Source organism: Geotrypetes seraphini, chromosome 3, assembly GCF_902459505.1.
Source record: "Geotrypetes seraphini chromosome 3, aGeoSer1.1, whole genome shotgun sequence".
Classification (NCBI taxonomy): domain Eukaryota; kingdom Metazoa; phylum Chordata; class Amphibia; order Gymnophiona; family Dermophiidae; genus Geotrypetes; species Geotrypetes seraphini.
Window position 1 is genome coordinate 266583714 of NC_047086.1, and position 13792 is coordinate 266597505.

Sequence of the window (13792 nt, forward strand, 5' to 3'; positions counted from 1 at the left end):
CAAAGTAAGATTAATAAAAAAGGGCGGAAAATGGGAAGTGGTGATACATTAGGGAAGGGTTCGCTTCAAAAGAAGTGTTCTGGTGTTTCAAGACTTCACAAGAGTTGAGGGTTTGAGAAACGAGAGCTGGTACTAAAGAGTATAGGCGTCTTTAAAGAGAAAAGTTTTAAGTTTAGCTTTAAATTTTTCAAGAGTTCTCTAATCAAAGATCTAATGGAAGGGCATTCCTTAGAGAGGGGGTGATGACTGAAAAAACGGATTTTCAAGTGGTATCGTAAAACAGTTCGCATATTGATGGTATGGAAAGTAGGTTTTGATAGTTAGATTGGAGGGCCCAGGATGATGAGTATAGGATCAATAGTTTACCTATAAACGCCGGTTGGTTAGAGTTTTTTGTTTTAAATGTGAGGAGGAATATTTTATAAGTGAGGCGATGTGTGATGGGTAGGTAATGTGCTTTACGAAGGAGAGGAGTAACATGGTCAAATTTTTTTGCATGATAGATTAATTTAACAGCAGTTTTTTGCAATAGTTGTAAGTGATGGATTTCTTTCTGGGTTATACCTTGATAAAGAGCATTACACTTATTCTATGGTTGAAATTACAAGAGTGAATCAGGATATTGATAGAGGGGGGATCAAGAAAAGAAGAGTGGATGGCACTAATTTGTTGATGGAAGGTGAGGTCCTTGTCAAGGATGACCCCGAGAAGTTTGATTTTACTGTCCATTTGAATTGGAGAAGAATCAGTGCAAATGGGTAAACATGGATGTTCATCTGGGGAGAGTGAGAAAAGGATATTGGTAGTTTTAAGGAAATTCAATGAGAATTTGTTATGCCGGAGCCAGGAACTGATTGTATTGAGTTTTTGATTTATTTCAGTTATTTCAGCAGGTGATGTAGGATTTAGGGGGTGGAGCAGTTGGATGTCATCAGCATATGTAAATACAGTGAAACTTATACATTGGGCCAGAGTAAGTAGAGGTGTGAAGAAGATATTAAAGAGAAGGGGGAGAGAGAATTGAGCCTTGAGGGACTCCATAGCTTTGGTGGATAGTGGAGGAAATAGAGTCATTGAAGCTAACTTTATAGTTTTGATCCTGAAAGTAGGAAGAGAACCATTGCAGAACTGTACCAGAGATGATTCTAGTCTTTTAAGGAGTAGGGAATGATCAATTGTGTCAAAGGCAGATGTAAGATCTAAGGAAATGAGAATGGAGGATTTACAATGGTCTTTAAAGTAATGAACTGAAGTTGTTAGACCGATATAAGAGAGTTCAGTAGAGTGATTTTTTCGGAAACCTGTTTGGTAAGGGTGTAGAGCGTTAGTTTTTTTCTGCAAAATTGGACAGTTGATTGAAGACCAGTTTTACGATTATTTTTGCTAAAAAAGGTAACTTAGCAATAAGACGGTAATTGGTGATTTGGTTTTCGAATATGTTTATTTGTTTGAGCTTTGGGAATACAAGAGCAGCTTTCCAAGGAGGCGGTATGTAACCGATAGAGAGTAAATGGACCAAAGATGTTGAAATGATTTTTAAGAACAGTAGGAGGCAAATTTTCTAGAGACTTATTCCTCGGATTTAGGCTCTGAATTATAGGCAGACAAAAATCAGAAAAAGAACTGAAGGAAAATGAATATTTGGACAGAGGAGAAATAGGTGTCTTAGAAATTGGAGTGCTAACGAGTGTTGTTCATACACCTTTGATCTTTTGGTCAAAATGTTCAGTAAGGGCTTGCGCTGTAGGTTGGTTTGAGTTAGGGCCGGGTCTTCTAGCATACAGAGAGAGTGAGCAAACAACAGAATATAGCGTTGAAGAGTTTTTTGCAGTAGATATACGATTAGCATAATATTTTTTCTTGGCTGCCTGTATTGATTTTTTATAAAAGTACCTTGTTCTTTGTATTTCTTTAGTGTGGATGTGGAGCACTTGTGTCTCCAGAATCTTTCAGAGGAGCGTAACTGACAACGGAGGAAAGAGTTCCTGACTGTACCATGGTTTTTTTTATTGAAGAGGAAGAATTAGTGTGGGAGTGAATGGGAGCCAAACAGTCTAGCATTTGTTGTATTTTGCAATACCAGGTTACGGATTATTCGTCGAGAGTGAGATTAGAAAATTATTCCAAGTGAAGTTCCAGGTGATTATTGACAGTACTGGTGGTATTGTAGCTGTAATCACATGTGTTGTAAGTGTTTGAATTGGATGGAGAAGTGCATTGATTTGGGGGAAGGTTAAGACTAATTAAGGAATGGTCTGTCCAAGGAAGAGGAAAAGTATGAGGATTTTTAAACTCTGTAGAGAGTGTGTAGAATTATGAATGAGAGAGGTTAGTGAAATATCAGAGGTGAGCGGATTATTGAGGACATCAAAATGGATATTAAAGTCTCCTAATATAATTGGATACTCATGGGAGATACAAAAGTCTAAAAGGATAGATTGGAGGGATGACAGTTGATCTCTTGTAACCGGGGGAGGTAGATAAAGGAGTTGGAAATGAAGAGGGTGAGATTTGGAAAGAGTAAATTGAAGAATCTCTGCGAATACACAGGTGGTGCTAGGTAATTCAAAATTAAGTGCAAGAGAAGAGTGATTGATGACAGCGACACCTCCTCCAGTCTTATGAGTAAGTGGCATGATATAGTAGAGGAGGGCTAAGAGGGCACAAAGTAGGCACACAAAGGAGCGCAATAAGGAGCAGTACCTGCTCCTTGAGCGTGCTCCTTTGGCGTGCACCAAAGGCATGCGCCACAGGTAGAACTAAATTTTAAGGAGAGGCTACCAATGATGTAAATCAGGGACTGGAGTTGCTGGCGCCGCCACTTTGTGGTGGCAGTCTTCAATGGGAAAAGCTGGGGAAAAAGTAATGACAAGGTAAGACAAGCAAAATCAAACGTATAAAACATAAAATGGGGAAGACAAGAGGAATGCAAAATGAAACTATCAGACAAAATCACTTTAACAGAGCAAGAGCAAACTTAAACAATAAACTCACAGTAAAGTTTAAATTGGGCAATGAAAATATAGATACAAGAGATACAATTAAAGAGGTGAAAAGCAGGCAGTGAGTGAAGCATGGTAGAAATCAGCTGGTGACAAATAGTTAAGCGTGCGCCGCAGGTAAAACTAAATTTGAAGGAGAGGCTACCAATGATGTAACCAGGGGGCGGAGTCGCTGGAAGCGGCGGCGGTCTTCAATGGGAAAAAGCAGTAAAGTTTAAATTGGGCAATGAAAATATAGATACAAGAGATACAATTAAAGAGGCAAAAAGCTGGCAGTGAGTGAAGCACGACAGAAATCAGCTGGTGACAGGAAGCAGGAGGAATCCCTCCTATCTCAGACACCAATAGACCATCAGGTCTTACAGAAGGTCTGGTGGAGGCCTACAGGGCATTGGGAGGGAGTTGGGAAAGGGTACAGAACCTGGCAGGGAGGTAGGGAGTGAGGGGGCTTGATACATAGCCTGGCAGAGCAGCAAGGGAGGGAGAACAGGATGCAGGGCAGGGCAAGACAAAGGCACTGCACTTGAATATTAACCTCCATCCACCCACCCCCAATTTATATTCGACTCAGCCTTTATTCCTCCTTTTTTTGGGGGGGGAAGGTTACCTCAGTTTATATTTGGTTCAGTTTATATTCGAGTATATACAGGAACCACAAATCTCGAAAATCTACTCACATATTTATATTGAAGTTATACAAAGATGACCACAGAAGAGTTAGACATGTTAATTGTAATTCATATGTTGCTTAATTTATTACTTTATAAGAATGAAAAGGTGACATTTTGGTGCTTTCACATTTTAAATAGATAAATTGCATAATTTGACTATCCTTATCACAAAAGCAAAGTTTTAAGGAAATAAGAGACCTTTTCTATACTTTTTAGGCATGAGCAATTAGGAAATTACACTTACTGCCCAGGAACAAAAATCATGTTACATAGTACTATCCAAATTGTAGCTATATACAACACAAAATTTATTTCCAAAGCCTTTTTCTAGCAGCAGGTAAAAACTCAAGTTAACAAAATATTACTTAAAACATACTACAAAATACCACCATTCAATTTTCCTATTTCTAATCATATGCCATTAGGTTTCATAATTTGTAGATTACAGTTATTTTACTTACAATTTCCCATCAGAGAATGAACGAACTAAAATATTGTCCCTTTTAATTGTGATTTCGTCACTACAATCTGGAGAAACCACCTGCAAAAAAAAAACCAAACAACATAACATAACATAAAACTCACTCCTATACCACAAATACCACTAAGTTCTATATGGTTCATAAAAAATAGAATACAGATGAATACTGCCAAAGATCAAACTTCCAAAAGATTCTACAAAAAAGATGTGTTTTTAAAGCACGTCAAAACTGTTGGTAGGAGTTGGAAGATGTAAATACATAATTCAGATCCTTAGCCCATAAAGCTGCTTGAAAAGATAACAGATGCTCCTAATTTTTTTAATTTACAACCCTTTGCAGATTAAAAAGAGAATAGCGAAAGAGATTTCCTAGAATGTTTGGAGTTAGTGATGATAAAAGATTCCATAAAATATACTGGGATGAGACCTGTCAATGCCTTAAAGCAAATATAGCCAAACTTAAATTGAATCCAAGCCTCAACCAGCAATCAATGCAATTGACGATAGAAAAAGGTAACATGATCATACTTCTTCAAGTCATAAATCAATCTAATCACTGCATTCTGTATTATACGCAGTCTTTGGAGATTTTTTGGGGCTCCAGCAAAGTTTAACAATATTGCAATAATCAAGTTGGCTAAGAACCAATGATTGTACTAACAATCGAAAGGAATTTATATCATAATATGCTCTAATGGTTCTTAGTTTCCACAACACAAAGAAGCCCTTTCAGACCATTGAGTCAATCTGATTTTTCATAGTAAGATTTTGATCAAGGATTACTCCAAGTATCTTTATACATGGTTAAACAATGTACGTTTTAGCAATTAAAACAATGGATGTAGCATATACCTTCAAATTCGGAGATGTAAAGAAAAATTTGGTCTTATCTATATTAATTTTCAATTTAAATTCTGCCACATCCAAGATTCAATTGCCAAAAGAATCTCTACAACAGTTTGATTGATTTGAGAAAAAGAAGTAGATATAGGGATTAATACAGTGATGTCATCTGCATAGCTAAATAGTTTGATCTAAAAGTTGGATCATCTGTTTCCCAAGGAAGTTAAATAGATATTGAAAAGTAGAGGGGACAGTGGAGATCCCTAAGGTAACTCCACAAGAGTTGCTCAAATTGTTGGAGAACTAGTTGTTGAACCTTACTTGATACGTTCGAGACTTTAGGAAACCTTCAAACAATTTAAAGACCTGACCATACACACCTATAGCATCCAAACATTCTAGTAGTTTGCCATGGTCAACGAGATCAAAAGCACTACTCAAATCCAATTGTAAAATCAGGGCACTAATACCCTTACTGAAAAGACTGCACAATTTATCCATCAGTGATGTCAAAACTATCTCTGTACTATTTAATGGTCTAAAACCTGATTGCGATCAATGCAGAATGGAGAAATGCTCTTAGATAGTTCAACAACTGTTTGTATACTAAGCCTTCCATAATTTTCACAAAAAAATGGGATAGATGAAATAGGCCTATAATAATAATATGGCCACCAGATGATGGAAATTTACCATTTTCAAGCAAGTTGAAATTTTCAGGAGCTAATTTAATAATTTCTGGGGGACATGGGTCCAAAGGACAATATGATTTCACATACTTGCTGTAGAGTTTTCTAAAATCATTCCAGTCTGGATTAGCAAAGGTGCCCCACTCTAGATTTGCATAACAATTTTCTATTGGAGGTAGCAAGGAACCTTGATTTTTACTTATAAGCAATGGATAAGATGTTCTTAAGGTGTCAATTTTTTGACTGAAGTAACTTGCTTAATCCACAGAGTTGGGAGAGCCAGCATGCACTGATTGAGAAAAAGAGTTCATGTCAAAGATATTGGTAACAATTTTAAATAGTTCTTTGGTATTAGTACCCGTTAAACTAATTTTTGAGGAATAAAATGCCTTGCGTTTCTCCTTTATTAGTTGTTTATAGGTATGTACCTCTTTCCTCCAAGTGTCTTGATCAATTTTATTCCCAGATTTTAATCAAACTTGTTCTAATCTCCTCACTGCATTTTAAAGCAAAAGATCATTATCGAACCAATGTTTGGAATTACAAGAACTATTTTTTTTTTTTTCGTACTGCTTTTGTTTGGGGGCCAATCTATCTAAAATGGTTAAGCTAGTATTTTCCCAATAGAGGCCAAAATCTTTTAGAGTATCTGGACCTTGAGTTTGCTCATAGCTTATCCAAAAGGTAATAGGATCTAATCGTTTCCTTGAAATTATTTCCCCTTTTAACATTGATGGTTGTTTTTTCAGTTTTTGGCTCCATCTACATTACATTACATTAGTGATTTCTATTCCGCCAATACCTTGCAGTTCAAGGCGGATTACAAAAGAAGTTATCTGACCATTTCTAGAGGAATTGAAGAGTAGAGCGAGTCGCTTCAGGGAATTGGGATAAGTCTTGCGGTGTTAGTTTGTCTTCAAGGATGTCTTGAAAAGGATGGTTTTTATTTCTTTTCTAAACGATTTGTAGTCTGGAGTCGTTATCAGTAAATTTGAGAGTTGGTAGTCTAGTTTTGTTGCTTGAGTGGCTAGAAGGCCATCGTACAGTTTTTTTCATTTTACGTCTCTGATTGGGGGATGCGTGAACAGTTTGTGCATTCTCCTGTGTCTGGTTGAGATAGTTTGGATTAGTCGGTTGTTTAGGTTGGCTGGGCTATCTCCGTTTATGGTTTTAAATAGTAGGCAGTAGAATTAGAATTGTACTCTTGCTTGTATTGGGAGCCAGTGTGAATCGAGGTATGCTGCTGTGATGTGGTTGTGTTTCCTCAGTGAATAGATAAGTCTTAGCGCTGTGTTTTGAACTGTTTGTAGTTGTTTTATCATGGTTGTGGGGCAGGGGAGATAGAGTATGTTGCAGTAGTCTAGAAGATCTAGAACTAAGGATTGGACCAAGAGCTGGAATTGTGTTCTGTCGACAAGTTTTCGAACTTGCCTTAATTTTCTCATGAACACAAATGATTTTTGCATTGTTTTGTTGATTTGTGGTTGCATGGTACATGTCTATTGTCATTCCTAGAAGTTTTAGAGTGGGTTGTATGGGGTATGTGATTGAGTTTATTACTAGATTTGTTATAGTTGGGGTTTTATTATTTTCAAGGAGAATGAATTTTGTCTTGTCTGGGTTCAGTTTCAGTTTGTGATTATTCATCCATGTTGCAACTGTTTCAAGTGTCCTGTGTAGTGTGTCTGTCATGGAGGACGTTGGTTGGTCAAAAGGAAGGAGAATGGTGATTTCGTCTGCATAGCTATAGGAGGTTAAGCTTAATTTGTCCAGGCAGGTGCCAAGGGATGCAATGTAGAGATTGAAGAGAGTTGGGGATAGTGGAGATCCTTGGGGTACGCCACAGGGGTTGGACCATGGTTCTGATTTTTCTTTGTTCAACTTGACTTTGTAAGTTCTGGATTGTAGGAAACCTTGAAACCATGTGTGTACATTGTCTGTGATTCCTATTCTAGTAGGATGTTGTGGTCCACCAATTCAAATGCTGCGGTGAGATCCAGCTGTATAATTAGCATTTTTTCTACCTACACCAGGGGTGTCCAACTTTTTGGCTTCCCTGGGCCGCATTGGCCGAAAAAAAATTTTCTGGGGCCACACAAACACTAACACTAGCCGATGAGCAAAAAAAAGTTTAGCAGGTCCCAAATCTGCAATCACTAATATAGAAGATGTATGAATCTAATAATAAACCTTCATTAAAGGGACACTGTGGAGAAGAACCCAAAAAAGCAGTAATACTTACTCAGACTGAGTGATCCCTCCACATGTACTGCTGACAGTAGGAGCAGCCACAGGCTTCACATTCCCATTCTGATGAGCAGGGATGCGTGCTCCTGGTTCTCCTATTGCAACTACAGTGAGCCTCTTCAGAGGTGAGCCTCATCAGAGCAGGGATGCTGAATCAGCTGTCAGCAGCGCACATGGAGGATCGTTTAATCAGGGTAATTATTACTGCTTTTTTGGGCCTCCCACTTTGAACTTAGGCTCCCTCAAAATGAATATCTCCCCTGCTGTTGCTAGTAGGGATCCCCAAGCCTCACCAACTGACGGCCACCTCCTCCCCCTCCAATTTCCTAAGTTTTGCAGCTGGCAGCAATATTGCAGAGTGGCTGCCTTCCCTCTTCCCTGCCCCCCCTGGCATTCATGCATGCATGAAAGCAATGGCAGCTTGAGGATATTGTCATTGGCTACAAAGCTTGGAGATTTGGGGTTGCAAGACTGGAGGAAGATGTCTCTAGTTGGCAGGGTTTGGGAATCCCCTCTAGCTCAAGTATTTAGAAATAGAACTCAGGCAGGGAGAAACTTTGGTGCCCATCCACTAATTATGGGCTCCAATCCCTCCCCAAATCAGCTGTATATGACTGCGCCACTGAATACAAAAATAATTGTGATGCACATATCCCAAAACTAACATATTCCAATTAATAAATTCAAAATAAAACAATTTTTTTTCTACCTTGTTGTCTGGATGTTTTGTTTTTCCATCATCTTGGTCCCAGTTTCTCTTTCTGATTTTTGTCTATCTTCAACTAATTCTCTTTCCAGTGTCTACTGTCCAGTTTTTTCTCCTCTTCTCTCGTTCCATTTCCTTATTATGCCTGTCTCCAATATATTGATTTTTCCTTTTCAACTTTCTTAACTTTTTCTTTTCTTTTTTGCCTCTGTCCACTCAAATCCTGCCTTCTTTCTCACCCTTCTTCTTTTTAAATGTTCAGCTACCTCTCAATTCTCCATCTTCTTTCAGTCCCTAGCTCTCCCATTTCCCATCTCACTCCTTTCCCAGGCTCCTATTTCCTGCTGTCTACTCCCCATTACCACATTTCTACCACTGTACTCACTCTGTCACTCATCTTTTGACCTCATCCACGTGGCTCACCACTTTAAGAATCCCCCTCCATCTCTCCTCTGGTCAGGCTATAATTCCCTGTCCTTTTCTTTCCATCTCCTAGCATCTTCTTATCCCAGCTCTCTTCCCTCCTATGGGTCCATCTCTGCTCCTGTATCCCCATGGTCCAACATTTTGCTCCCTCTCTTTTCTGTTTTTCTTCTTCCCTCCCCCCCTTGATGCTGAACAATGAAATGGAGGAGGAAAAAAGAGAGATGCTGCCTCTCTCTGCCTTCTATCCACAGGCCTAATATTTCTCCCCCCTCACTTCCATCCCCTAATCCAACTTCTCTCCCTTTCTCTTTCCAACTGCCCCCATCCTATCTCTTCCCCTTCCTGCCTGCCTTCCCCAGGTCCACCATTTCTCCCTTTCTCTTCCCAACAGTTCTCCCTTCAAGTATCTCTTTCCCTCTTCCTCCACACCACCCCAGGTCCAACTTTTCTCCCTTCAGACTATTGCCCACCATCTCTCTGCCCTGGTTCTTGCCATCATCTCTCTGTCATCTGTTTCTGGCCCTATAAGCTCTCTCCTCACATCCAATCTAGCATTTCTTTTAATACCCTCCCCCTCTGTACTTTTTTTTTAAAAAGTCCATGAGGCTTCCTTGGCCCAGTATGTTCTTCCCCTTCTCTCTCCCCAATTGCACCATCTCTTTCCCTCTCTCAGACACCCAATTCTCCCTTTCTATTATCTCCCTCACCTCTGCATCTCTTTCCTTCACTCCCTCCATTCTTCCATCTTATGGCTCATGCTCCCCTCTATCTTTCCCTTCATTCTGTCTCCTTCACTGCTGCCCCCAGCCCTCTCTGTCTTCTCCTGAAGGGCTACTGTTGCTGGTTTCTGTAACTCCCAGTTCCTAAGCCCGTTGATTTTTTTTTTTTGTAGTTCTTTAATAAAACACAGATAGGAAACAAGAAAAACACAAGGATCCCAATCTCCTGAAAAGTAACAACCAAACAACAATGTCCCACCAAGCACAAGAACTGTGTTGAACATTTTTAAGAGAACAAAACAGAACCTCCCCTTCCCCACCCCCCAAGAGACAACTCAATAACCCCCTCCCCGGTACCTTCCCCAACCACCTAGAAGACTAGGTTGAACTCCCTATATCCAAGAAACAGCCCAACCACCTAGGAAGCCAATCACCGCCCCCTCCCCCCATCACCCCTCAGTTCTAGCACAATCCATTCCCTCCACTGCAAGAAATTAACCCCATACCTCCTCAAATTGCTGCCAGCGCCGAGTTAGTAAAACAGATAGTCTATAACGCTCACAGACCCAGCCCAATTTCTCTCTCATCATCGGCAGGGTAGGCACTGTTAAGCTCTTCCAATGAAGGGCCATCACCATCCGGGCAGCCGTGAAGGCCAAACGGGCCAACCTGTCCTGTGTGTCCTTCACCCCCCCAGGCAGCACACCCAACAATGCTCGAGGGTATTTACCTTCTTGTCAGGTGCCTCGGTGTTTTCTGTCTTGCCGGCGCCCTCCTCCATCTTCCTGCAGCATTCGCTGAAAGCCACGTGCAGCAGCTTTCATGCGCCTCCTGCGTATGATCTGGCAGCATTCCCTCTGACGTCGCGACATCAGAGAGAACACTTCTGGGTCAGCCGCAAGAGGCACATAGCATCCGCTGCCCGCGGCTTTCAGCGAACGCTGCAGGAAGATGGAGGGTGCCGGCAAGACAAAAAACACCGCATCACCCTTGAGTGTGAGCGGGGCCGCACAAAATACTTCTTGGGGCCGCGGGTTGGACACCCCTGACCTATGCTGAAGTGTTGTCTAGCTATGTCCAGGAGGGAACCTAGTAAGTGTCTCTGTGCTGTAGTTGTTTCTGAAACCCGATTGTGTAGGGTGGAGTATGTTGTGGTCTTCTAGGTAGCTGGTGAGGAGTTTGGCTACCAGGTCTTCCATTAGTTTGACATAAAGTGGTATTGAGGCTATGGGTCTGTAGTTGGATGGTTGATCTGTTGCTCTTTTAGGGTCTTTTATGATCGGGGTGACAACGATTTCGCTGAGGTCTTGTGGGAAAAGGCCATCTGTGAGCATGGCTTGTATCCTTTGTAAAAGGAGAGCGCAGAATTTGGTACTGGAGGATTTTAATAGGTATGGAGGGCAGTGATTGAGATCACAGGTTGCGTGGCTGTATTTTTTGTAGTTTGTTAAGGTCGGACCATTGTATTGTGGGGAAGTGGGACCAGGTTCTGTCTGCCGCTGCTGAATCTTTTTCTGTGGGGGAGCATTGTGATCTCTTCTAGGTGGGTTGGACTTCCAGAGAGGGTAGTCCTGGCAGTTGTGATTTTCTTTTTAAAGTATTCGGCTAAAAGTGTATCTGATGGGGGGAAGGGGTTCCGACATTGGCCAAATAGGGTTTGGTGTCTGTGAGTTATTTTAGTATTAAGAATAGATTTTTTATGTCTTGGGTTTCGTTGCCTATTAGGTTGGTGTCGTGTGTTTTTCTTTTTTCTTTTAGTTTCAGCTTGTATTGTTGATTTAGTTTTTTCCATGCTGTTTTAGTGGGTTCTTTTTATTCTTGCTCCATTTTCTTTCTAGTCTTCTGCATTGTCTTTTGAGTAGGAGTAGTTCGTTATCAAACCATTTCTCTGATCGTCTGCTAATTCTGGTTTTTGTTTGTATTGGGGCTAGCTCGTCTAGGGTAGCTGTGCCTAGCTTGCACCATTGTGAGACGAAGTCCTTGGGGTTGCATTCTTGGATTATTACATCTGCTTTAGTCCAGAATTTGGAGGGGTCGATGTATTTACGAGAGTTGTAGGTTGATCTTTGGGGTTTTGGTTTGGTTTTGTCTTTGGCCCAGTTGAGGTTGAAGGAGTATGTGTAGTGGTCTGACCAGAATGATCGAGACCACTTTCCATTTGATGTTTGAATCTCTGGCAGTAAGGGCTGTTGGGTCATGAAGGCTGCTATATCTAGTTGGTGATCTTTTTCATGTGTGATTTGTGGGTCTAAAATCTTGTATGTTAGGGCTTCGAGGAATGACAGTAGGTTTTCTACTTGTTTGGAGGATTGGTCTTCGAGATGGAGGTTTAGGTCTCCTAGGATTAGGTTGTAAGTTGCCGTTAGTGAATTTTGGTATATAAAATCTTCAAATTTGGGTCTTGCTATGTTTCAATTCCTTGGTGTTATGTAGCAGAGCATGCAAGTTATGGATTCTTTTAGTGTGGTGCATGAGAGTTGGCAGGCTAGTAGATCCATGTAAGGGGTGGACGTTTTGGCTAGTATATTCAGATTTAGAGAGTTTCAGACTATGATGGCTAGACCTCCTCCTCCTTTTTTTCGCTGCGGACCATTGTTATTTGTATCCCTTGGTGCAGACTTCCGTTATCCTGGGATCCGAGTCTGATGTAAGCCAGGTTTCTGTGAGGAAGAGGCAGTCCAGATTCACGTTTTCTATCCAGTCTTTTATGTGTTCTGTCTTAGGGCCTAGAGCTCTGATGTTTATGTACACTTCTCCCTCGGTATTCGCGGCAGAGCCAGACCGCGAAGTGGGAAAAACTGCAAATAACTTCTCGTCCAGCTCTGACCCACCCCCACCTCCCTCCCCCCGGCATCCCGGCCTTACCTGGTGGTCTAGCGGGCTTTTGGGGCAGGAGCGAACTTCCTATGCTCCTGCCCCGTGCAGATCGCCAATAGGAAATGACTGCCGTGAGTTCCCGTAGTCTCTCGAGACTACAACAGGAGCTCATGGCAGCCATTTCCTATTGGCGACCTACTCAGGACAGGACCTACTCAGGAAGATCACTCCTGCCCCAAAGCCCGCTAGACCATCAGGTAAGGCCGGGATGCCGGGGGGAAGGTGGGAGGGAGGCAGAAAGGCCCTAAACTATGCTTTCCCCCCCAAAAAAAAAAAAAAAATCACAGATAATCGAAACCGCAAACCCTGAAACATGTAAATGTTGTGTATTCTGTTTGTGCATTGTTTATTGTTTTTGAATAGATGAGTGGTCTTGGGTGAGGGTGTGGTTAGGTCTTAGAGGGGTTTGTTGGTCTTCTTCCCCATGTTGGAGTGATGGTATGGTGTGTATAGGTCGGAGAGAGCAAGAACCAGAACGCCTTAAGCCTGCGCAGATGCTCAAGGCCCAGGCAAGAGGCGTCAGGAACTTCCTTCACCGGCACGTCCTGTGGGCTGCGTGCCAGTGCCAGATGGGGGGTAAGGCTGAATGCTGTTCGGGCGGTGGGGGCTGATTCGTGAGCGGGGGGGGGGAATCGATGCCGGTTTTTCGGGGGGGGGAGCAGCGCCGTTGGCCTCGGGGGGGGGTGGGGTGGGTGGGAACGTATCGAGCGAGTTTTCCTTACTTCCTATGGGGAAACTCGCTTTGATATACAAGTAATTTGGTTTACGAGCATGCTTCTGGAACAAATTATGCTCGTAAACCAAGGTTCCACTGTAATTCCTAGCATGCTGTTTGCTTTACACATTGGGCAGAAGGTTTCATTGTATTATCTACGATGACACCCAGATCCTTTTCTTGGGCACTTGCCCCCAAGATGTGATTCGGATTATTCTTCCCAATATGCATCACTTTGCATTTGACCACATTAAATTTCATCTGCCACTTGGACACCCAGTCTTCCAATTTCCTAAGGTCTGCCTGCAATTTTTCACAATCCACATGCATTTTAACAACTTTGAACAATTTAGTGTCATCTGCAAATTTAATCTTCTCACTTGTCATTCCAATTTCCAGATCATTTATAAATAAGT

At 41.6% G+C, this 13792-nt stretch overlaps 1 protein-coding gene across 7 annotated transcripts in view; it reads right to left on the reverse strand.

Annotated features, from left to right (window-relative positions):
- ARID4B (AT-rich interaction domain 4B) overlaps positions 1-13792 on the reverse strand; it is an 852780-nt gene that overhangs the window by 549649 nt on the left and 289339 nt on the right. For all 7 annotated transcript variants that reach the window (XM_033937320.1, XM_033937318.1, XM_033937319.1 and 4 more), the window contains exon 9: positions 4135-4214. In XM_033937320.1, the coding sequence (XP_033793211.1) occupies positions 4135-4214 (80 nt within the window). The remainder of the gene's footprint in view (positions 1-4134; positions 4215-13792) is intronic.